The sequence below is a fragment of the Anomaloglossus baeobatrachus genome, chromosome 9 (genome assembly GCF_048569485.1).
Source record: "Anomaloglossus baeobatrachus isolate aAnoBae1 chromosome 9, aAnoBae1.hap1, whole genome shotgun sequence".
Lineage (NCBI taxonomy): Eukaryota > Metazoa > Chordata > Amphibia > Anura > Aromobatidae > Anomaloglossus > Anomaloglossus baeobatrachus.
Window position 1 is genome coordinate 79,079,360 of NC_134361.1, and position 24,715 is coordinate 79,104,074.

The 24,715-nt window shown below is 51.3% G+C and overlaps 1 protein-coding gene across 1 annotated transcript in view; it reads right to left on the reverse strand.

The window, feature by feature from the left end:
• The window catches only part of RADX (RPA1 related single stranded DNA binding protein, X-linked), a 133,159-nt gene that overhangs the window by 18,968 nt on the left and 89,476 nt on the right, over positions 1 to 24,715 (reverse strand). The window contains 2 exon segments of the mRNA XM_075323818.1: positions 18,940 to 19,019; positions 24,006 to 24,190. Coding sequence (XP_075179933.1) covers positions 18,940 to 19,019; positions 24,006 to 24,190 — 265 coding nt within the window.

Sequence of the window (24,715 nt, forward strand, 5' to 3'; positions counted from 1 at the left end):
CGCAGAATTCAGATGGAAAAACGGCCCTTGAGACAGCAAGTCTGGTCGGTCTGGCAGTGCCCACGGTTGGCCGACCGTGAGATGCCACAGATCCGGGTACCACGACCTCCTCGGCCAGTCTGGAGCGACGAGGATGGCGCGGCGGCAGTCGGCCCTGATCTTGCGTAACACTCTGGGCAACAGTGCCAGAGGGGGAAACACATAAGGAAGCTGAAACTGCGACCAATCCTGAACTAAGGCGTCTGCCGCCAGAGCTCTGTGATCTTGAGATCGAGCCATGAATGTTGGGACCTTGTTGTTGTGCCGTGACGCCATTAGGTCGACGTCCGGCATCCCCCAGCGGCAACAGATCTCCTGAAACACGTCCGGGTGAAGGGACCATTCCCCTGCGTCCATGCCCTGGCGACTGAGAAAGTCTGCTTCCCAGTTTTCTACGCCCGGGATGTGAACTGCGGAGATGGTGGAGGCCGTGGCTTCCACCCACATCAAAATCCGCCGGACTTCTTGGAAGGCTTGCCGACTGCGTGTTCCACCTTGGTGGTTGATGTAAGCCACCGCTGTGGAGTTGTCCGACTGAATTCGGATCTGCTTGCCTTCCAGCCACTGCTGGAACGCTTTTAGGGCAAGATACACTGCCCTGATCTCCAGAACATTGATCTGAAGTGAGGACTCTTGCTGAGTCCACGTACCCTGAGCCCTGTGGTGGAGAAAAACTGCTCCCCACCCTGACAGACTCGCGTCCGTCGTGACCACCGCCCAGGATGGGGGTAGGAAGGATTTCCCCTTCGATAATGAGGTGGGAAGAAGCCACCACCGAAGGGAAGCTTTGGTTGCCTGAGAGAGGGAGACGTTCCTGTCTAGGGACGTCGGCATCCTGTCCCATTTGCGTAGGATGTCCCATTGAAGAGGACGCAGGTGAAACTGCGCGAAAGGAACTGCCTCCATTGCTGCCACCATCTTCCCCAGGAAGTGCATGAGGCGCCTCAAGGGGTGTGACCGACCTTGAAGGAGAGATTGCACCCCTGTCTGTAGTGAACGCTGTTTGTCCAGCGGAAGCTTCACTATCGCTGGAAGAGTATGAAACTCCATGCCAAGATATGTCAGCGATTGGACCGGTGTCAGATTTGACTTTGGAAAATTGATGATCCACCCGAAACTCTGGAGAGTCTCCAGAGTAACGTTGAGGCTGTGTTGGCATGCCTCTTGAGAGGGTGCCTTGACCAGCAGATCGTCTAAGTAAGGTATCACCGAGTGACCCTGAGAGTGGAGGACCGCAACTACTGTAGCCATGACCTTGGTGAAAACCCTTGGGGCTGTCGCCAGGCCGAACGGCAGTGCCGCGAACTGAAGGTGTTCGTCTCCTATGGCGAAGCGCAGGAAGCGCTGATGCTCTGGAGCAATCGGTACGTGGAGATAAGCATCTTTGATATCGATCGATGCTAGGAAATCTCCTTGGGACATTGAGGCGATGACGGAGCGGAGGGATTCCATCCGGAACCGCCTGGTCATTACGTGTTTGTTGAGCAGTTTTAGATCCAAAACAGGACGGAAAGACCCGTCCTTCTTTGGAACCACAAACAGGTTGGAGTAGAAACCGTGACCCTGTTGCTGAAGAGGAACCGGGACCACCACTCCTTCTGCCTTCAGAATGCCCACCGCCTGCAGAAGAGCCTCGGCTCGCTCGGGAGGCGGAGATGTTCTGAAGAATCGAGTCGGAGGACGAGAGCTGAACTCTATCCTGTAACCGTGAGACAAAATGTCTCTCACCCAACGGTCTTTTACTTGTGGCAGCCAGGTGTCGCAAAAGCGGGAGAGCCTGCCACCGACCGAGGATGCGGTGTGAGGAGGCCGTAAGTCATGAGGAAGCCGCCTTGGTAGCGGCACCTCCGGCGGTCTTTTTAGGGCGTGATTTGGACCGCCATGCGTCGGAGTTCCTCTGATCCTTCTGAGGCCTTTTGGACGAGGAGAATTGGGACCTGCCCGCCCCCCGAAAGGACCGAAACCTCGACTGTCCCCTCCTCTGTTGGGGTGTTTTTGGTTTGGCCTGGGGTAAGGATGTTTCCTTTCCCTTGGATTGTTTGATGATTTCATCCAATCTCTCACCAAACAAGCGGTCGCCAGAAAATGGCAAACCAGTTAAGCACTTTTTGGAAGCCGAATCTGCCTTCCATTCCCGTAGCCACAAGGCCCTGCGTATTGCCACCGAATTGTCGGCTGCAACCGCCGTACGGCTCGCAGAGTCCAGGACAGCATTAATAGCGTAGGACGCAAATGCCGACGTTTGAGAGGTTATGGACGCCACCTGCGGCGCAGACGTACGTGTGAGTGCGTCAATTTGCGCCTGACTAGCTGAGATAGCTTGGAGTGCCCATACGGCTGCGAATGCTGGAGCAAAAGACGCACCGATAGCTTCATAGATGGATTTCAACCAGAGCTCCATCTGTCTGTCAGTGGCATCCTTGAGTGAAGCTCCATCTTCCACTGCAACTATGGATCTAGCCGCCAGTCTGGAGATTGGAGGATCCACCTTGGGACACTGAGTCCAGCCCTTGACCACGTCAGGGGGGAAGGGGTAACGTGTATCCTTAAGGCGCTTGGAAAAACGCTTATCTGGACAAGCTCGGTGTTTCTGGACTGCCTCTCTGAAGTCAGAGTGGTCCAGAAACATACTCATTGTACGCTTAGGAAACCTGAAACGGAATTTCTCCTGCTGAGAAGCTGACTCCTCCACTGGAGGAGCTGAGGGAGAAATATCCAACATTTGATTGATGGACGCAATAAGATCATTCACTATGGCGTCCCCATCAGGAGTATCAAGGTTGAGAGCGGCTTCAGGATCAGAATCCTGATCAGCTAGCTCTGCTTCATCATACAGAGAGTCCTCTCGCTGAGACCCTGAACAATGTGATGATGTCGAGGGGATTTCATAGCGAGCTCGCTTAGTCGGTCTGGGACTGCGTTCCATGTCAGAGACCTCACCCTGGGATCTATGAGACACCCCGGGAGAACATTGTTGTTCCAACTGAGGGGAACCAGGGAGCAATGATTCCACAGTGCCCATGGCTTGAGATGCCGGCCTGGACTGCAAGGCTTCTAATATCTTAGCCATAGTCTCAGAAACTCTTTCAGTAAAAACTGCAAACTCCGTCCCTGTCACCTGGACAGTGTTAACAGGTGGTTCTCCCTGGGCCACCCTTAGCAGAGGCTCCGGCTGAGTAAGTGCCACAGGGGCCGAGCATTGCACACAATGAGGGTCAGTGGAACCTGCCGGCAGTATAGCCGTACATGCTGCACAGGCAGCATAGTAAGTCTGTGCTTTGGCACCCTTGCTATTTGTGGACGACATGCTGTTGTCTCCTCTGAGCAATACAGGAGGGTATATAGCCAAAAACAACCGTGCACCATACAGTGTAAAGTATAGCCTATAATCATATAATCTATAAGTACACTTCTGCACCAGTGGGGCCAGCACCTAGGTGCTGCTTACCGCCCGCGCAATGCGGTTGTGTGGTCACCAGAATTCCTGCCTGGGTCTCCCTGAGCTTGTCTCCCTTCTCCAGCGTTAGCAGAGCTGACAGGAATGGCTGCCGGCGTCCTGAGGAGAGGAGGGGGCCGTGGGCGTGCCCTAGAAAGTGCGGGAATCTGGTGCCCCACTGTGCACAGTGAGGGGGGTGGAGTATGCAAAGCATGCTCCAGCCTCAGTTGCTGACGTCCTTTACAGCGTCCCGCCCTTCCCCTGACTGGCAGGCCTGGGGGCGGGAAAAGAATGAGACTAGGCCGCAAAAGCCGGGGACTAAAGTTATAAGCGCGGCCGCCGTATAAGCGCGGTAGTCCCCGGCGCACTAACAGTCCCAGCCGCGCCGCAGTGATAACAATGGCAGCAGCGGTCAGCGCGGCAGTCCCCATACACTAACACACTCAGCGACGCTGCAGTGTGTAAAGGCACAAACGCAGTCAGCGCCGCGGTCCCCGGTGCACTAGCACACCCAGCAATGCTGGAGTGTTGCTGTGCGCGGTCCCCACGGGGACACAGAGTACCTCAAAGTAGCAGGGCCATGTCCCTGAACGATACTCGGCTCCTATCCAGCAGAGTCCTCAGGAGCTGTGGATGGAGCACGGTCTCATGTGCCTGGAGACCGATAGGATCCCACTTCACCCAGAGCCCTAAGGGGGATGGGGAAGGAAAACAGCATGTGGACTCCAGCCTCCGTACCCGCAATGGATACCTCAACCTTAACAACACCGCCGACAAGAGTGGGGTGAGAAGGGAGCATGCTGGGGGCCCTGTTTTGGGCCCTCTTTTCTTCCATCCGACATAGTCAGCAGCTGCTGCTGACTAAGCTGTGGAGCTATGCGTGTATGTCTGCCTCCTTCGCACAAAGCATAAAAACTGAGGAGCCCGTGGCAGCACGGGGGGTGTATAGGCTGAAGGGGAGGGGCTTTACACTTTTAGTGTAATACTTTGTGTGGCCTCCGGAGGCATAGCTATACACCCAATTGTCTGGGTCTCCCAATGGAGCGCCAAAGAAAAAGAATTTACGGTAAGTAAACAAAATTCTCTTTTTCTTTATCGTTCCTTTGGGAGACCCAGACCTTGGGACGTTCCAAAGCAGTCCCTGGGTGGGAATAAACAGAAAAACTAAGAAGTAGGCAGAACCTAACTTCACAAATGGGCGACAGCCGCCTGAAGGATGCGTCTGCCCAAGCTCGCATCTGCCGAAGCATGAGCATGCACTTGGTAGTGCTTCGAGAAGGTATGCAGGCTAGTCCAAGTGGCAGCCTGACAGACTTGTTGAGCCGTAGCCTGGTGCCTAAAAGCCCAAGAGGCACCGACAGCTCTGGTCGAGTGTGCCTTGATCCCCGGCGGGGGAGGCACCCGAGTACTCTGGTAGGCGTCCGAAATGGTCGATCTAATCCAACGGGCTAAGGTCGGCTTAGAAGCAGGGAGGCCCTTGCGCCGACCTGTGGTTAGCACAAAAAGAGAGGTGCACCGCCTAAGCGCAGCGGTGCGAGACACATAGATCCGGAGAGCACGCACCAGATCTCGAGTATGCAGCGCTTTTTCAAAGCGATGAACAGGAGCCGGACAGAAGGAAGGTAGGGTAATGTCCTGGTTAAGGTGGAAAGGAGAGACCACCTTAGGAAAAAAGTCCGGAGTCGGACGGAGAACCACCTTGTCTTGATGAAAAACTAAAAAAGGTGACTCCGAAGAGAGCGCAGCCAAATCAGAGACTCTCCTGAGGGAAGTTATGGCAACCAGAAAGGCCACCTTCTGAGAAAGACGATACAAAGAAACCTCCCTAAGAGGCTCAAAAGGGGGTTTCTGCAATACCGCGAGGACCAAGTTAAGATCCCAGGGATCCAAGGGCTGCCGATAAGGCGGAATGAAGTGAGACGCGCCTTGAATGAAGGTGCGGACCTGAGCCAGCCGAGCGAGACGCCGCTGGAACAGAACTGACAGAGCTGAGACTTGTCCCTTGAGAGAGTTGAGGGGTAGTCCTAGCTGCAGACCGGACTGTAGAAAAGACAGAAGGGTCGGCAAGGAGAATGGCCAAGGAGGATGGTCGGTAGAGCGACACCAGGACAGGAAAAATTTCCAAGTCCTGTGATAGATCTTAGCGGAGGAAGACTTACGGGCCCGAGTCATAGTGGAGATGACTTCAGGAGGAATACCAGAAGCCGTCAAAATCCAGGACTCAAGAGCCACGCCGTCAATTTGAGAGCCGCAGAATTCGGGCGGAAAAACGGACCTTGCGAGAGTAGGTCTGGAAGGTCCGGATACCAAGCTCGCCTGGGCCAGTCCGATGCAATGAGGATGACTCGACGGCCCTCCATTCTGATCTTGCGCAGGACTCTGGGCAAGAAAGCTAGAGGGGGAAACACGTAGGACAGACGAAACTGGGACCAGTCTTGAACCAGAGCGTCCGCGGCGAAGGCCTGAGGATCGTGGGAGCGAGCCACGTAAACAGGAACTTTGTTGTTGTGACTGGATGCCATTAGGTCCACGTCCGGAGTGCCCCAGATTGACTGAAACACTGCCGGGTGCAGGGACCACTCGCCACCGTCCACGCTTTGACGGCTGAGATAATCTGCCTCCCAGTTTTCCACGCCTAGGATGTGGACTGCGGATATGGTGGACCTGGAGTCCTCCGCCCATTGAAGGATGCGTTGTACCTCCATCATTGCCAGGCGGCTGCGTGTCCCGCCTTGGTGATCGATGTAGGCAACCGCTGTCGCGTTGTCTGACTGGACTCGAATGTGCCTGCCCGCCAACAGGTGGTGAAAAACTAGGAGAGCTAGAAGCACGGCTCTGGTCTCCAGCACATTGATTGAAAGGGCTGACTCGGACGGAGTCCAAGTGCCCTGCGCTCTGTGGTGGAGACATACCGCTCCCCAGCCGGATACACTGGCATCCGTGGTGAGAATCACCCAGGACGGGGCCAGGAAGGAGCGCCCTTGGGACAGGGAGAGGGGCCGAAGCCACCACTGAAGAGAGCTCCTGGTCCGTGGCGACAGAGCCACTAACCTGTGTAAGGAGGAAGGCCGCTTGTCCCAACAGCGGAGAATGTCTAGCTGCAGGGGGCGCAGATGGAACTGGGCAAAGGGAACAGCCTCCATGGACGCCACCATTTGACCCAGCACCTGCATCAGACGCCTGAGGGTATGACGGCGGAGCCTCAGCAGAGAGCGCACCGCTAGCTGGAGTGACAGCTGCTTGTCTAAGGGCAACTTCACAAGTGCCGGCAAAGTCTCGAACTGCATCCCTAGGTACGTGAGACTCTGGGTCGGAGTCAGAGTGGATTTGGGAAGATTGACAAGCCACCCGAATTGGGCTAGAGTGCTGAGAGTGAGCGAGACACTCCGCTGACAGTCTGCGCTGGATGGCGCTTTGACTAGAAGGTCGTCCAGGTAAGGGAGCACTGCCAACCCCTGAAGGTGCAGAACCGCAATCACGGCTGCCATGACCTTGGTGAAAACCCGAGGGGCCGTGGCTAACCCGAAGGGGAGAGCCACGAATTGGAAATGATCGTCTCCTATTGCAAAGCGTAGCCAACGCTGGTGAGAAACTGCAATGGGCACATGCAGATAGGCATCTCTGATGTCGATGGACGCCAGGAAATCCCCTTGGGACATCGAGGCAATGACTAAACGCAGGGACTCCATGCGAAAGTGCCGCACCCGAACATGCTTGTTGAGAAGCTTGATATCCAGGATGGGCCTGAAGGTACCGTTCTTTTTGGGAACTAGGAAGAGGTTTGAGTAAAAACCTATGAACCGTTCCCGGGCGGGAACTGGTACAATTACTCCGTTGGCCTGCAAGGCTGCCACGGCCTGTGAAAAGGCGGCAGCCCTGGAGCAGGGGGGAGTTGAGAGAAAAAATCTGTTTGGCGGACTGGAAGAAAATTCTATCCTGTAGCCGTGAGAGATGATATCTCTCACCCACTGATCGGAGACGTGTTGAAACCAAGCGTCGCCAAAGTGGGAGAGCCTGCCACCGACTAAGGATGTGGCTGGATCGGACAGAGAGTCACGAGGAGGCTGCCTTAGTGGCAGAACCTCCTGCGGTCTTCTGCGGACGCGCTCTGGAGCGCCAGCTGGATTTCTGGTCCTTGGCTGAGTTAGCGGACGAGGCGGAGGGCTTAGAGGACGACCAGTTGGAGGAACGAAAGGATCGAACCCTCGACTGAAACCTACACCCTGGGCAGGTTTCCTGGTCTTGGTTTGTGGCATGGAAGTACTCTTCCCGCCAGTAGCCTCTTTAATAATTTCATCCAGCTGTTCACCGAACAGCCGGGAACCAGCAAAAGGGAGCCCAGCAATGTACTTCCTTGAAGAAGCATCCGCCTTCCACTCTCGAAGCCACAAGATGCTGCGGATAACGAGTGAATTAGCCGAAGTCACCGCAGTGCGGTGAGAAGCCTCTAGCATGGCAGACATGGCATAAGAAGAAAAAGCTGAAGCTTGAGAGGTTAAGGCAACCATCTCGGGCATAGAGTCCTTGGTGAGGGAACGCATCTCCTCCAGACTAGCAGAGATGGCTTTGAGGGCCCACACTGCTGCAAAAGTTGGGGAAAACGCGGCCCCCGCCGCTTCATACACGGATTTGGCCAGAAGGTCAATCTGACGATCAGCGGCATCCTTAAGGGAAGTGCCATCAGCCACCGACACAACGGTCCGGGCTGAGAGCCTAGACACCGGGGGGTCTACCTTTGGGGAGTGAGCCCACTCCTTGACCACCTCAGGTGGAAAAGGAAAACGGTCATCAGAACCACGCTTTGGGAAGCGTTTGTCAGGACAGGCTCTGGGTTTGGTCACAGCGGCCTGAAAAAGAGAATTTTGTTTACTTACCGTAAATTCTTTTTCTTATAGTTCCGTATTGGGAGACCCAGACATTGGGTGTATAGCTTCTGCCTCCGGAGGACACACAAAGTACTACACTAAAAAAGTGTAGCTCCTCCCTCTGAGCATATACACCCCCTGGATAACCAAATCTAGCCAGTTTAGTGCAAAAGCTGAAGGAGAATAGCCACCCACAAGTAGAGATAGAGCAAAAACCGGAACAACCGGAGCCTCTGTCTACAACAACAGCCGGTGATAACACGCGGAACAAGAAACTGCCAACAGGCAACAGGGAGGGTGCTGGGTCTCCCAATACGGAACTATAAGAAAAAGAATTTACGGTAAGTAAACAAAATTCTCTTTTTCTTTATTGTTCCTATGGGAGACCCAGACATTGGGACGTCTCAAAGCAGTCCATGGGTGGGAATAAACAGAAAACTGGGAAGTAGGCGGAACCTAACTTCACAAATGGGCGACAGCCGCCTGAAGGATGCGTCTGACCAAGCTCGCATCTGCCGAAGCATGAGCATGCACTTGGTAGTGCTTTGAAAAAGTATGCAGACTAGTCCAAGTGGCAGCCTGACAGACCTGCTGAGCCGTAGCCTGGTGCCTAAAAGCCCAAGAGGCACCGACAGCTCTGGTCGAGTGTGCCTTGATCCCCGGCGGGGGAGGCACCTGAGTACACTGGTAGGCATCGGAAATGGCCGACCTAATCCAACGAGCTAAGGTCGGCTTAGAAGCCGATAGGCCCTTACGCCGACCTGTGGTTAGCACAAAAAGAGAGGTGCACCGTCTAAGAACAGCGGTGCGAGACACATAGATCCGGAGCGCCCGCACCAGATCCAGAGTATGCAACGCTTTTTCAAAGCGATGAACAGGAGCCGGACAAAAGGAAGGCAGGGAAATGTCCTGGTTAAGGTGGAAAGGAGAAACCACCTTAGGGAGAAAGTCCGGAGTCGGACGGAGAACCACCTTGTCTTGATGAAAAACCAAAAAAGGTGACTCCGAAGAGAGCGCAGCCAAATCAGAGACTCTCCTGAGGGAAGCTATGGCCGCTAGAAAGACCACTTTCTGTGACAGACGAGACAAAGAAACCTCCCTAAGAGGCTCAAAGGGGGGTTTCTGCAAGGCCGTGAGGACCAGATTGAGGTCCCAGGGATCCAAGGGCCGCCGGTAAGGCGGAATGATGTGAGACGCGCCCTGCATGAAGGTGCGCACCTGAGCCAGCCGGGCGATACGCCGCTGGAACAACACTGACAGAGCCGAGACCTGTCCCTTCAGGGAATTGAGGGAGAGCCCTAGCTGCAGACCGGACTGTAGAAAGGACAGGAGGGTCGGCAAGGAAAAAGGCCAAGGAGCATGGCCGGAAGAGCGACACCAGGACAGGAAAATTCTCCAGGTCCTGTGATAGATTTTGGCCGAGGAAGACTTCCGAGCCCGAGTCATAGTGGAGATGACTTCAGGAGGAATACCAGAAGTCGTCAAGATCCAGGACTCAAGAGCCACGCCGTCAATCTGAGAGCCGCAGAATTCTGGCGGAAAAACGGACCTTGTGAGAGAAGGTCTGGACGGTCCGGGAGATGCCACGGCACCTCTACGGACAGATGGAGCAGGTCTGGGTACCAAGCTCGCCTGGGCCAGTCCGGAGCAATGAGGATGACCCGACGGCCCTCCATTCTGATCTTGCGCAGGACTCTGGGCAAGAGAGCTAGAGGGGGAAACACGTAGGACAGACGAAACTGGGACCAATCTTGAACCAGAGCGTCCGCTGCAAAGGCCTGAGGATCGTGGGAGCGAGCCACGTAAACCGGAACCTTGTTGTTGTGCCGGGATGCCATTAGATCCACTTCCGGAGTGCCCCACTTGCGGCAGATTGACCGAAACACTGCCGGATGCAGGGACCACTCGCCACTGTCCACGGTTTGACGGCTGAGATAATCTGTCTCCCAGTTTTCCACGCCTGGGATGTGGACTGCGGAGATGGTGGACTTGGAGTCCTCCGTCCACTGAAGGATGCGTTGAACCTCCAGCATTGCCAGACGGCTGCGTGTCCCGCCTTGGTGATTGATGTAGGCAACCGCTGTCGCGTTGTCTGACTGGACTCGGATGTGCTTGCCCGCCAACAAGTGGTGAAAGGCTAAGAGAGCTAGAAGCACAGCTCTGGTTTCCAGCACATTGATCGAGAGGGCTGATTCGGACGGAGTCCAAGTGCCCTGCGCTCTGTGGTGGAGATATACCGCTCCCCAGCCGGATAGACTGGCATCCGTGGTGAGAATCACCCAGGACGGGGCCAGGAAGGAGCGTCCCTGAGACAGAGAGAGGGGCCGAAGCCACCACTGAAGGGAGCCCCTGGTCTGTGGCGACAGAGCCACTAACCTGTGCAAGGAGGAAGTCCGCTTGTCCCAACAGCGGAGAATGTCCAGCTGCAGAGGACGCAGATGGAACTGGGCAAAGGGAACCGCCTCCATTGACGCCACCATCTGACCCAGCACCTGCATTAGGTGCCTGATGGAATGACGGCGGGGCCTCAGCAAAGAGCGCACCGCCAGATGGAGGGACTGCTGTTTGACTAAGGGCAGCTTCACAAGTGCCGTCAGAGTCTCGAATTGCATCCCTAGGTACGTGAGCTTCTGGGTCGGAGTCAGAGTGGATTTACGCAGATTGACAAGCCATCCGAATTGGACTAGAGTGGCGAGAGTGAGCGAGACACTCCGCTGACAGTCTGCACTGAATGAAGCCTTGACTAGAAGGTCGTCCAGGTAAGGAATCACTGCCAACCCCTGGAGGTGCAGAACCGCAACCACTGCTGCCATGATCTTGGTGAATACTCGAGGGGCCGTGGCTAACCCGAAGGGGAGAGCCACGAATTGGAAATGTTCCTCTCCGATTGCAAAACGTAGCCAATACTGGTGTGAAACTGCAATTGGCACATGCAGATAGGCATCTCTGATGTCGATGGATGCCAGGAAATCTCCTTGGGTCATTGAGGCAATGACTGATCGCAGAGACTCCATGCGAAAATGCCGCACCTGAACATGCTTGTTGAGAAGCTTGAGATCCAGGATGGGCCGGAAGGAACCGTCCTTTTTGGGAACTAGGAAGAGATTTGAGTAGAAACCTCTGAACCGTTCTCGGTCGGGAACCGGTACAATTACTCCGTTGGCCTGCAAGGCTGCCACGGCCTGAGAGAAGGCGGCGGCCTTGGAGCAGGGGGGAGTTGACAGAAAAAATCTGTTTGGCGGGCTGGAAGAGAATTCTATCCTGTAGCCGTGGGAGATGATATCCCGCACCCACTGATCGGAGACGTGTTGAAACCACACGTCGCCAAAGTGGGAGAGCCTACCACCGACCAAGGACGTTGCTGGCGCGGCCAGATAGTCAAGAGGAGGCTGCCTTAGTGGCAGCAGCTCCTGCGGTCTTCTGAGGACGCGGCTTCATGCGCCAGTTGGGTTTTTGGTCCTTGGCTGAGTTAGTGGACGAGGCCGAGGGCTTAGAGGACGACCAGTTGGAGGAACGAAAGGAACGAAACCTCGACTGGTTCCTGCCCTGGACAGGTTTCCTGGTTTTAGTTTGTGGCATGGAAGTACTCTTCCCGCCAGTAGCTTCCTTAATAATTTCATCCAGTTCTTCACCGAACAGCCTGGACCCAGCAAAACGGAGCCCAGCAAGGTACTTCTTTGAAGAAGCGTCTGCCGTTCCACTCTCGAAGCCACAAGATCCTGCGGATAGCGAGGGAATTAGCCGAAGCCACCGCAGTGCGGTGAGAAGCTTCCAGCATGGCAGACATGGCATAGGATGAAAAAGCTGAAGCTTGGGAAGTTAAGGCAACCATTTCGGGCATAGATTCCCTGGCGAGGGAATGCATCTCCTCTAGAGAAGCAGAGATGGCTTTGAGAGCCCACACTGCTGCAAAAGATGGGGAGAACGAGGCCCCTGCCGCCTCATATACAGATTTGGCCAGAAGGTCAACCTGGCGGTCAGTGGAATCTTTAAGAGAGGTGCCATCAGCCACTGATACAACTGTCCGGGCTGAGAGTTTAGACACCGGAGGGTCTACCTTTGGTGAATGAGCCCACTCCTTGACCACCTCTGGTGGAAAGGGAAAACGGTCATCAGAACCACGCTTTGGGAAGCGTTTGTCAGGACAGGCCCTAGGCTTGGTCACAGTAGCCTGAAAACTGGAGTGGTTAAAGAACACACTCCTTGTTCTCTTAGGCAAGGTAAACTGGTGCTTTTCTGCCAGAGAGGGTTGCTCCTCTGATACTGGCGGATTGAGGTCCAGTACAGAATTAATGGACGCAATCAAATCACTAACATCTGAGTCACTTTCGGACAGATCAATGGGGCACATGGAGGCCGCCTCCGAGCCCCCAGTAACGGCATCCTCCTCGTCCTGTGAGTCAGCTCTTGAATCAGAGCCGCGGGACGAGGAAAGAGAGGGAGCCCTGCGTCTCCTCTTAGGAGGACGGGGTCTGGGACCAGATGAAGAATCCTCTGTGAGCTCCGCTGAGAGAGCCCTAGCAGCAGAGGCGCCCTGAGAAGGGGGCTGATGCATGTTCAGCAAAGTCCGGGACAGCTGTCCCATGGAGTCGGCAAAAGACTGGGAGATTGACCTAGAGAAGGATTCTACCCAAGCCGGGGGTTCAGCCACCGGAGCCGGAGCAGCCGGAGGGACCACTGTGGGTGCGATTCCAGGCTGAGGCATTGTCAGGTTAGAGCAGGCATCACAATGTGGATATGTGCTCGGTTCAGGCAGCACGAGCTTACATGCAGTGCATATTACGTACAGCCTTGCTCCTTGTGTGAGACATGCTGCTGAAGTGGGGGCTCTGAGCCAGAATGACCCCCAGAGAGTATATAAACAGGTCCACAACCGGAGGTTGTGGCTTACCAGACCGTTTGTGTGCCCTCCAGATCCCACAGCCCGGACCCCCAGACAGATTAGCAGGGATGCTGCAGCCAGCGCCGATCGCTGAGAGAACGCTGATAAAATGGCGCCGGAGCGAGGAGAGGGGGCGGGACCTACTCTGAGAGCGGGATCTGGAGGGCCAAGGAGATTTACAGGGGAGGGGACATTTACTCAGAGAGGAGTGTCCCTCCCCTGTGCCGAACGGCCGCTGGGCGGAGCCGCACTGTCCCTCTGCATGATTGACATGCAAGGGCAGTGAAATCGAAACTAGGCCTCAGGCGAAGCCGGGGCCTAAATTTAAGCGATGCGGCCGGCGCGCAGGCTCCATCGGCGCAGTTCTCAGGTGACAACCAGAGAACCGGCCGGAAATGTCAGCACAGTTACACAGCACACGCTCCCCAACAATAAAGTACAAGGGACCCCCCGAACATAAACGTCTCAGATACTTAGCTTGTGAGACGCAGGGTTTCAAGTCCCTGGGGATGAGTGCTCCGTCCAGCAGGATCCTGAAGGGCTGCGGATGGAGACCAGCCTCCTGCAAAGCAGGGAGAACCGTGCTGGCTCCCACTTCAAGCCAGAGCCCGAGGGATGGTGAAGGAGCGCGGCATGTAAGGCTCCAGCCCTGGAATCAACCTTAACAACACCGCCGACACAGTGGGGTGAGAAGGGACATGCCGGGAGTCCAGGCTTGGACCCGCTTTTCTTCAAAAACTTTCCAAAAATTAAAAATCAGATGAGAATGCATGTGTGGATGTATGCCTCCTGAACACAAAGCAATGAACTGGCTAGATTTGGTTATCCAGGGGGTGTATATGCTCAGAGGGAGGAGCTACACTTTTTTAGTGTAGTACTTTGTGTGTCCTCCGGAGGCAGAAGCTATACACCCAATGTCTGGGTCTCCCATAGGAACGATAAAGAAAACTGGAGTGGTTAAAGAACACACTCTTTACTCTCTTCGGCGAGGTAAACTGGTGCTTTTCTGCCAGAGAGGGTTGCTCCTCTGATACTGGCGGATTGAGATCCAGTACAGAATTAATGGAAGCAATCAAGTCACTAAGGTCTGAGTCACCCTCGGAAGGGTCAATGGGGCACATGGAGTTAGCCTCCGAGCCCCCTGTATAGGCATCCTCCTCGTCCTGCGAGTCCTCAGCCCTTGAATCAGAGCCACGGGATGAGGAGGGAGAGGGAACCCTGCGGCGCCTCTTAGACGGACGGGGTCTGTGCCCTGATGATGAATCCTCTGTGAACTCCAGTCCTAAAGGACCTTTAGCAAGAGCATTAGAGGCACCCTGTGAAGGGGGCTGATGCATATTCATCAAAGTCCTGGACAAAAGTCCCATGGACTCAGCAAATGACTGGGAGATAGACCTAGAAAAAGACTCTACCCAGGCCGGGGGTTCAGTCACAGGTGCAGGAGCAGCCTGAGAGACCACTGGAGCCGAGACCCCAGGCCATGGCACCTCCAAGTTAGAGCAAACCTCACAATGTGGATAGGTGCTTGCTTCAGGCAGCGGAAGCTTACATGCAGCACATACAGCATAAAGCTTTGGAGCCTTGCTCCTTGTGTGAGACATGCTACCTGAGTGGAGGAAAAACGGCTTCTATAAAGGGAGTGATTCCCAGGGAGAATATAGCAGAGGTCCACAACCGGAGACCGGCTGTGGCTTACCAGACCGCTGGAGCGGTGTTGTGTGCCCTCCAGATCCTGAAGCCCGGACCCCCAATGCACAGCACCTCGGCAGGGGTGCAGAGTGCCGGACGGCCAGAACAGAGTGAAGAAAATGGCCGCCGGAGCGAAGAGAGGGGGCGGGACAGGGGCGTCCCTGTATGAAAGGGCGGATCTGGAAGGCCATAGAGGCCTGCAGAGGGGGAGTCGCACCCAAGCAGTGGGGAGAGTCCCTCCCCTGTGCAGGACGGCCGCCGGGAGGGGCCATGCCTGTCCCTCTGCATGAGTGACATGCGAGGGCAGGAAATCGAAACTAGGCCTCCGGCGAAGCCGGGGCCTAAATTTGAGCAGCGCGGCCGACGCGCAGGCACCATCGGCGCGGTTCTCGGGCGAAAAGCCAGAGGACCCGCCGGAAATGTCAAAAAGCACAGTAAAGACACAGTAAACACACTCTACCCACACATAAAGAACAGGGACCCCCAAAATATAAACGCCTCAAGGTACTTAGCTGCTGAGACGCAGGGCCCGGTCCCTGGGGGTGAGTGCTCCGGTCCAACAGGGTCCTCAAGGGGCTGTGGATGGAGACCGGTCTCCTGCCAGGCATGGAGACCGTGCTGGCTCCCACTTCAATCCAGAGCCTAGAGGGGATGGTGAAGGAGCACGGCATGTAAGGCTCCAGCCTTGGATAATCAACCTTACAACACCGCCGACACAGTGGGGTGAGAAGGGACATGCCGGGGGTCCAGACGTGGACCCGCATTTCTTCAATCTTCTTCCAAAAAAAGGGAAAAAAAAAGAAAAAAAATCATATGAGAACGCATGTGTGCATGTATGCCTCCTGAACACAAAGCGAAAAACTGGTTATGACTGGTTGGCCAGGGGGTGTATAGGCTCAGAGGGAGGAGCTACGCCTTTTAGGTGTAGTACTTTGTGTGTCCTCCGGAGGCAGAAGCTATACACCAAGGTTTGGGTCTCCCAAAGGAACGATAAAGAAAACTGACCTGCGGTGCAGCCATCCGAGCCGCAGCATGTCAATTGTTTGCTGTGGAATTGCGTAGGGAGCATAGCGTCCTCCGTAGGGAGAACAGAAGAGAGACCGCAGCGCCCAGAACCTTGATCAAGGGGCTGGGCAGCAGTGGTCTCCTGTGGAGGAGACTCACGGCCCTGTAGTTCAGGCCCCGCCGCGTCCGGGACGCAGCAGGTCCTTATTGTGGGCACGTACCCGAAGGGTGAAGAACACAGATTAAAAAGATTAATACCATCTTTCTGTGGGTGTTCCTCCACATTGCGCCTCCTCCCCACTACAGACTATAATCAGAAGCGTAACCCGACGCCTCACTGTGCTGGCAGCGGGTCTTCTCTTGAGATAGATAGATGGTAAATTCAAGAAGCAAGAGTGTGTTGGGAAGAAGTGGCTCATAAGTGGAGACAGAAGCTGTATTCTCTGTTAGGAGATATTCTAAACCTATATTCAATTGTACTACAGTGGAACCTTGGTTTACGAGAACAATCCGTTCTGGGAGTGTGCTTGTAAACCAAGTTACTCGTCTAGCAAAGCAAGATTTCCCATAGGAAATAATGCAGTAATGCAAGCTCAGACAATTCGTTCCAGAACTGGTTCAATGTCCCATCCTGGTCCCCTATTGTGCCATCACACAGACACACACACAGCTCACCTTATCTTATCTTCTGTCCCATCGCTGGCCTCCTGGATCTTGTAGTTCGCCGGTACAGGATGTGTATCGGGTAACCATCGCGACGAGGGAGGAACTTCCGCTGCCAGAGCGCAGACGTCAAAGCCAGGAGCCGCTTGCCTCTGATTGGCCAGCGCGCTGCCTTTGAGAAGCGTCTGACAGTGGAAGTTCCACCATTGTCACGATGGTTACCTGATACACATCCTGTACCGGCGAACTACAAGAACCAGGAAGCCGGTGATGGAACGGAAGGTAAGGTGAGCATAATGTGTGTGTGTTTGTGCGTGCTGCAAGAGCGGGTCAGAGCGCGGTGAAAGTACAGAACCGGAAATGTATGCGGTGAGTATTTGCTCGTAAACGGAGTTACAAATTTACAGCTAGCTTTACTCCTATGGCGAAATACTTGCACACCAAGTTACTCGGAAACCGAGGTTCCACTGTTTTGGGTTATGAAAGATTGCTAAAATATAGTACTTAAGGTTATTGTTTTTGATTGATCGGTTTTTGAAATGATTGTCCATTAAAAGATAAAACATAAAAAAAAAACCAACATGTAAAAAAAAAAAAAAAAAAAGTGGGCAACGGGTGTGAAATTAACAAAATAAGCCTTACTAGTGTTGAGCGAGTAGTCAACTATTCGTAGTTGCTATGCTGTTAGCGAGTACTGTCTGCTACTTGCATATTTGTTACAAGTAGCCGGCACAATGTAAGTCACTGGGAAATACTTGCCAAGTAGTAAGAAACCCGAAAGCTGTACTATTCATTACTTGCACGAAAAGTATGGCTTTCGGGTTACTCGCTACTTAGCAAGTATTTCCCATTGACTTACATTGTGCCCGATACTTGTAACAAATATGCGAGTAGCGGACAGTACTCGCTAACAGCATAGTGAGTATGAATAGACAACTACTCGCTCAACACTAAGCCTTACTTCTTGCAGCCCTGCTGATCCAAAGCCACATATTCTAGAGTTCTTAGTTGCCATGGCTGTAGTGGTTACGCCCCATCGAGAACACATGACCACTGCAGCCAATAACTAGGTTCGATAATAATGCGGTGGTAGCCGACAAGCACAGAGACTAACCACTGATATCATGTGTCGTAGAAATGTCATCAACGCTGCAGCACAGTCAACAAAGAAGTCCGGGAAGCAGTGCAATGGCAGTGACTTTACGGGTAACTACTTGCGTTTTTTCCTTAGTGCATTATCTAACCAATGCTCTTTGTTTAATTTTTTTTTTAAAAATCAAAAAAAATAGAAGAGTCTTTTCAAAACAAAAAGCCTTAAGATGAATGTGAACTAAGTCCAAACAAAAAAAAAAGCTGCACAAATGAGGTACGTAAAACGTCTTTGAAAAAATTATCTCTAGAACAACTATTAAGAGGAGACTTTGTGCAGCAGGCCTTCATGGTAAAATAGCTGCTAGGAAACCACTGCTAAGGACAGGCAACAAGCAGAAGAGACTTGTTTGGGCTAAAGAACACAAGGAATGGACATTAGACCAGTGGAAATCTGTGCTTTGGTCTGATGAATCCAAATTTGAGATCTTTGGATCCAACCACCGTGTCTTTGTAGAAAAGGTGAACGGATGGACTCTACATGGCTGGTTCCCACCGTGAAGCATGGAGGAGGAGGGTGTGATGGTGTGGGGGGGCGCTGGTGACACTGTTGGGGATTTATTCAATATTGAAGGCATACAGAACCAGCATGCCTACCACAGCATCTTGCAGCGGCATGCTATTCCATCCGGTTTGCGTTTAGTTGGACCATCATTTATTTTTCAACAGGACAATGACCCCAAACACACCTACAAACTGTGTAAGGGCTATTTGACTAAGAAGGAGAGTGATAGGATGCTATGCCAGATGACCTGGCCTCCACAGTCACCAGACCTGAACCCTATCGAGATGGTTCGGGGTGAGCTGGACCGCAGAGTGAAGGCAAAAGGGCCAACAAGTGCTAAGCATCTCTGGGAACTCCTTCAAGACTGTTGGAAAACCATTTCCGGTGACTACCTCTTGAAGCTCATCAAGAGAATGCCAAGAGTGTGCAAAGCAGTAATCAAAGCAAAAGGTGGCTACTTTGAAGAACCTAGAATATAAGACATATTTTCAGTTGTCTCAAACTTTAAGAATTTCATTCCACATGTTTCATTCATAGTTTTGATGTCTTCAATGTGAATCTACAATTTTTAGAGTCATGAAAATAAAGAAAACTATTTGAATGAGCAAGTGTGTCCAAACTTTTGGTCTGTACTGTATAGATTATATAATAATAAAAACTATTACAACCAATGTATAAAGTTGTGCTGTGTTGTGAGAAAAATTACCTTCAAATTCAGAAGACCTTGTGACTACGTCATCGTCAAAGTGCAGCGCAATTGAGGTATTTTCTGGTACGGGAACAGTACTGAAGGAAAAAAATAAAATAAATAAATAATATTGGAGAGGGGATATATTTGACTTTTTCTGCTTTTTATGAAAGGGCTCAGTAGAGTGTCACCACTGATTGATGGAAGCACTGGAAGGAGGACAGCAATGCATTTAGCCTTGCTTAATGATGAGCGAGTTTCGAAATACTTGGATTTGCGATACTCATAACGAGCACTGTCTAATACTCGCGTATGCATTCCGAATAGTGTGTGCAATGCAAGTCAATGGGGAAAATTCGCAATGTAACAAGTAACACGAACGCTGTACTATTTGCTACTTGCATAAGTAGTACGGCTTTCGGGTTACTCGTTACATTGTGAGTATTCTCTATTGACTTGCATTGCACGCACTATTCAGAATGCATACGCGAGTGTTAGATATTACTCATGGTATTTCGAAACTCGCTCATCATTAGCCCTGTTACGTCGTAGCACTGTGGTCTGGGGTTTAAATTCAACCAGAAACAGCATCTGCACGGAGTCTATGACTCCCCGTGTTTGCAGGGGTTTTCCTTCCACGCTCCAGACATTTTCATAGCGAATATACTTTTTGAGCTCCAGTGGGGACAGTGAGTGATGACAACGTATGTCAAGTGCCATAGAACTTGTTAGCGCTATATAAACATACATAACAAAAGAACCCAAGTTGATCTGATATCGATGGCCTATACTAAAGAATAGGTCATTAATATTATTATCATGGGAAGCCCCTTTAAAAAGCATCAAGTATAAGAAAATGGAAGGAATAAAGATAATTTTCTCCCTGTAGCCGAGTGTTCAGTGCAGTGCCCAGGCAGTTTTTCGAACGCTATTAACCTGTAGATTAAACCCACATCTGCAGGTTATTAGCGTTTTTTCTATATTACAGGTACCATTTAACCCCTCAATGACTGGGCAATTTCTGTTTTACGCTTTAATTTTTTATCTTTTTATTCCAAGAGCCGTAACTTTTTCTTTTTCTGTCCACATACCCGTAGGAGGGCTTGTTTTTTGCAGAACGAGTTGTACTTTTAAAAGACACCATCCATTTTATAAAAAATTGTAAGAAAAAAAAAAATATATATATTTTGGGCTTGTGTCGCAACTTTCTGAGAGTTGTAACAGTTTCAATTTTTGAGATATGGAGTTGTGTGAGGGCTTTTTTCTGCGCCAAATCTAATTTTTAATTGATATTATTTTGGGTTATTTGCAATGCCTTGACCACCTGTTATTACATTTTTTTCTGTTTCAGTGGCCAAAGACTACAATTCTGGCATTTAGATATTTTTATTCCTCATTATACTTTTTACCAATCAAATGAATTTATATTTTGATAGATCAACTTTTGGCAACTACAGCAAATAGATGGCAGCAGTTATAACCTGCCCAGGCCAAGACCGCCAATAAGGTGGAGGCATCACAGGTGCAAAAGAAGCAAATCACTCACACACATTCAATCGCTAAAGGGGGCGATTGCTTGTATAGGGCGCCGTTCACATATGTAGGTGCACAGTATCTGGCTAGCAGCCATTCATTAGTTATGCCCATACTATTCGACTATGCAGGCTTCCCAGTACTACATAAGTGCACCATACAGGGACAGGGACTCCAGTACACAAGGCCTACATTAAGGGGCCTGGCTGCATCCTCTATAGGACGCCTAGTCTAATAGTATGGGCGTAACTCATATGCTGCTAGCCAGAAACTATGCTCCTACATGTATAGGGCGCCGTTCACACATGTAGGAGAATAGTATCTGGCTAGCAGTATATTAGTTACACCCATACTATTAGACTAGGCGTCCTATACAGGATGCAGCCAGGCCCCTTAATGTAGGCCTTGTGTACTGGAGTCCCCATCCCTGTATGGTGCACTTATATAGTACTGGGAAGCCCGCCTAGTAGAATAGTATGGACATAACTAATAGGCTGCTAGCCAGATACTGTGCACCTACATGTGTGAATGGCGCCCTATACAAGTCATCTGTGTGCAGTTTTATCATCCTGCAATCGCCCCCTCCATGGATTGGAAGTGATTTGCTTCTTTTGCACATGTGATGCCTCCACCTTATGGGGGTCTTGCTGCATCCGGATAGTGCATTAGTTCCTTGGCAGGTTATAACTGCTGCCCTCTAATTGCTCTAAGTAATTGCTGAATTTTTGGAGGAGATTTTTTATCCCTTTTTGTTGCTTTTGTTTACTGATAGATCAACTTTTACAAATGCAATACCAAATGGGTGTATTTTTTTTTTTAACTTTAAAATGGAACCTCTCACGTCCCCTATGCCCTCCAGCTGCATTTACGGTACATTTATATGTCCAATTCCCTTTCCTAACCAGCCCTCTATAATATCATTTTCTGTTATCAAACCCCTGTGGACGTTATGATTTCCAAGAGTTGGTGTCACTGCAAGCTCCTGGAAATCTCGCACATGCTTGTGGCTTGTTCCAGCTGCATCAGTGTGCCTCAGAAGCGGGGTGTACGCTTCCCGACTTCAGAGGCGCACTACGCATGACTGCTTCGGATCTTGCACAGTGCACCCCTGCAGTCGGAAAGCGTACACCCAACTTCTGGGGCACACTGATGCAGCTGGAACAAGCCACAAGAGAAACACCTGAATACTGCATCGTTCCAAATGTTAGCGTCCATCTTCCCCCCCCCCCCCTCCCCAAACCTCCCGCTGTAGTGCTCCCTGCCAGTCTGTTTTCTTGTCTGCAGTGGTCAAGTACCATCTATCCATGTGTATGGTGCAGCCAATCATTGGTCTCAAAAGTGATGGCAAGCAACCGCGAAGGCCAAGGAATGATATAATCCCTGATGCGTGTAGCGCCCAGGGATATGGGGTACTCGGTCCCGGGCAGTAACAACTGGGAATGTCACTCTGGTGGCCGTTGCCTGGTCCCGTGCCCTGGGCCTCTTTTGTTAATGGGGGTTATTTACAGGGGAAATAAGAGTTTTTGTCATGTGACGCCATCTGCGGGTTGCAGTTAAGGATAGAGAACCGCCGTTGCTGAATGTGGGTTCTCCCAGGGCTGGTGGTAGTGGCAGCTGTGATGGTAGGGCTGTGCCTGGGAGATGTAACGGGATAATAACGGGAGTATCAGTGCCAATGTAGTGACCCCGGTTGCTCTATCCCCGGCACTCTCAGTTGATTGGGTCCCCGTAACGTGGAGTGTTTGGGGGCCCCAACTATCCCTTTTGGGGGTACAGTCTCCTTCTCCGTACGGCAGACAGTGCAGACCCTGTGAGGAGGTAAGTGTCCGAACGCCGATCCTAGTTTACTGCTGATGCACCCCGATTATTTGGTTCAGTGAAGTCCGTGAAGGTGTCCTCACCAGTCAGGTATTTGCCAAACTGTAAAACTTTCGCTTGACCTAGGGACCTATGCCCCGTGCGTGCTCCGGTCCTAGCGGTATCTCGGTACCCGTCCTGGTGACCTCTCTCCTGTGCCCCCGGGGTCACCGTTACACGGACCCAGCTCAGGCACGTCCGCACATCTCTCCTGTGTGCTGCTCCACTCTCTCCTCACTACTGACTGACTGTTGACCCCTCCCACCAGGCTGCCTAAACCCAGGGACTTGTTCCCATGGCGACCATCCCCTTACATGGTTAACCCTCTATGCCCAGTGTGAAGTGGAGAACTAGGATTTTGGTTGTGCTTTGGTGGTATCGGCACTGGTACTCCAGGTCCCAGGGGGTAGGTCCTGCATTCCCAAGAGGATGCAGTTCCCTGAGGGTCTCAGGGGTGCTACAATAGCATTCACGTGAAAAGAAGACATCACCACTGCAGAATGTGAGCATAAGGCATTGGAGCAACACGTCAGAACTAGTTTTGTTATTTTGTGGTACTTACTGCCTTTTGCCAAATTTTGTTGGCCGTAATAAACTACCTTTAAAAGCGAACCTGTCGTTAGATTTATGTTGCTGAACCGAATCAGAGCCTGGCTGCATGATTGAGGCCATGGATGTTTTAGTGCTAAACACTGCAGCGTTATGAGCAAAAATGGTTTGAAAAGCCAAAAAAAAAAATGATAAAAGGAGAAACCCGACTAGTTCAGTGCCGCCCCGGCTGGCATCTCCCTGCCCTGCTGCAGTTGATTGACAGGTCTCTCTCTAGGTACACACATTGGTGAGAACTGTCAAACTGTAGCGGGGCAGGAGAAGCTGGTTGGAGACCACACCAGGATGGGCAGATATATCCATATAGTTAGAGAAGCCATCCAGGGACTAGGTTTTTTCTGAAATATTGCAGTTTTTAAGGATAAAACGTGTGAAACACGCAGAAAAGCTCGGATTTATGATAAAGGTGCTTCAGGCTGCATGAAACTAGTGACAAGATCTTTGCAAAAGCATTTTCTAGACTTTAGATATTGACCTAGTCACTGGAAGGAAGATCAAAACATTGGTGAGGGTCTAAGCAGTCTTCAGCTTTTGCGGCACCCTAATATAAAAGTTGAACGAAGTCAGAACAGCTCGGCTCTGGTCACCTTGTAGTGGTGGATTCCATGTATTGTAGCTCAGCTCTTGAGCGGAAGTCCAGGACCTAGGGGTGTACACCACACAGAGAAGACATGTGCTGTTCAGACTAAAGTCACAGCCAGTCGTTGATCGTTGAGTATGCGGAGTGTCGGACTCCCACCAATCTGATCTGGATATCCTATACCAAGGTCATCAATATCTGAAGTCTGGAAAACCCCTCTAAGTAGATCTTTTTTGAGGATACAGCTCCTTTATTTCATTAAGTTATCATGAAAGAGACAGAGGCAAATGAATGAGACATTCAGCACCCTGTCATCTGTAATTGCGATGCATTCAAGCCTATAAAACTGTCATCACAAATTGTGCAGCTGCTTCCTGTGAATGGTGAAGATTGCTGAAATCAGGTGCATCGGCTAAAATCCAAAGACAATCCAAAGACTAATGCACAAATAAGTGCCTCTTAGGAAAGTAGAGCGCACAATGCCAAGAGGAAGAGCGGCACTTACTGGTCCACTCCAGAGTCTGGCTTTCTCCTTCTCTTCACCAGGGTAGTCACTTCCTTCGGAGGTGTGAGCCGTTCTGCACAGCGTTTAGAAAGGCTCCCAGAGTGGTCCGCCGCTGCAGGGTCCCCGCTCAGGACTTGCTCCTCGCAGCTGGGATCTGTGCTTCTAATATCTGGCACATTAGGATTCTAAGAAGAGGCCAGTTACAATGTCAAGCTAAAAAAACTACAAATCAGATCAAATACTAAAGATTATGCAGTAAAAATTTAATTCTGTAAAATTGCCAAATACCTCGGTATCAGTACACAACTAACAAGACGTGCCACCACCAATTTTAAGTGACCCATACAACAAAAGAAGTTATCACAATGACTTATTAACTAGTGATTTTTTTTTTAATATTTTTTTCACTAGAAATTACCTTTACCTTAAAAGGGTTATCAGAGTAATGTACTAAAATAAATAAATAAAATAAATAATACACATCTACATTTTAAACATTTTTCTAAATACCTTTATGTAGCAAAAATATATTTTTTATCTACTGCATTCTGTCAGGATTCCAATATGGCAACAGCCATAAAACACAAGCCATCCTAGAGTTCACAGGACACGTCCCATCAGGCACTGCAAACACATATTTCTCTCTTCAGTCACCCTGAGAGGACAAAGAGTGGACTAAAAAAAGAAGATAAACACCTTTCTTTAGCTGA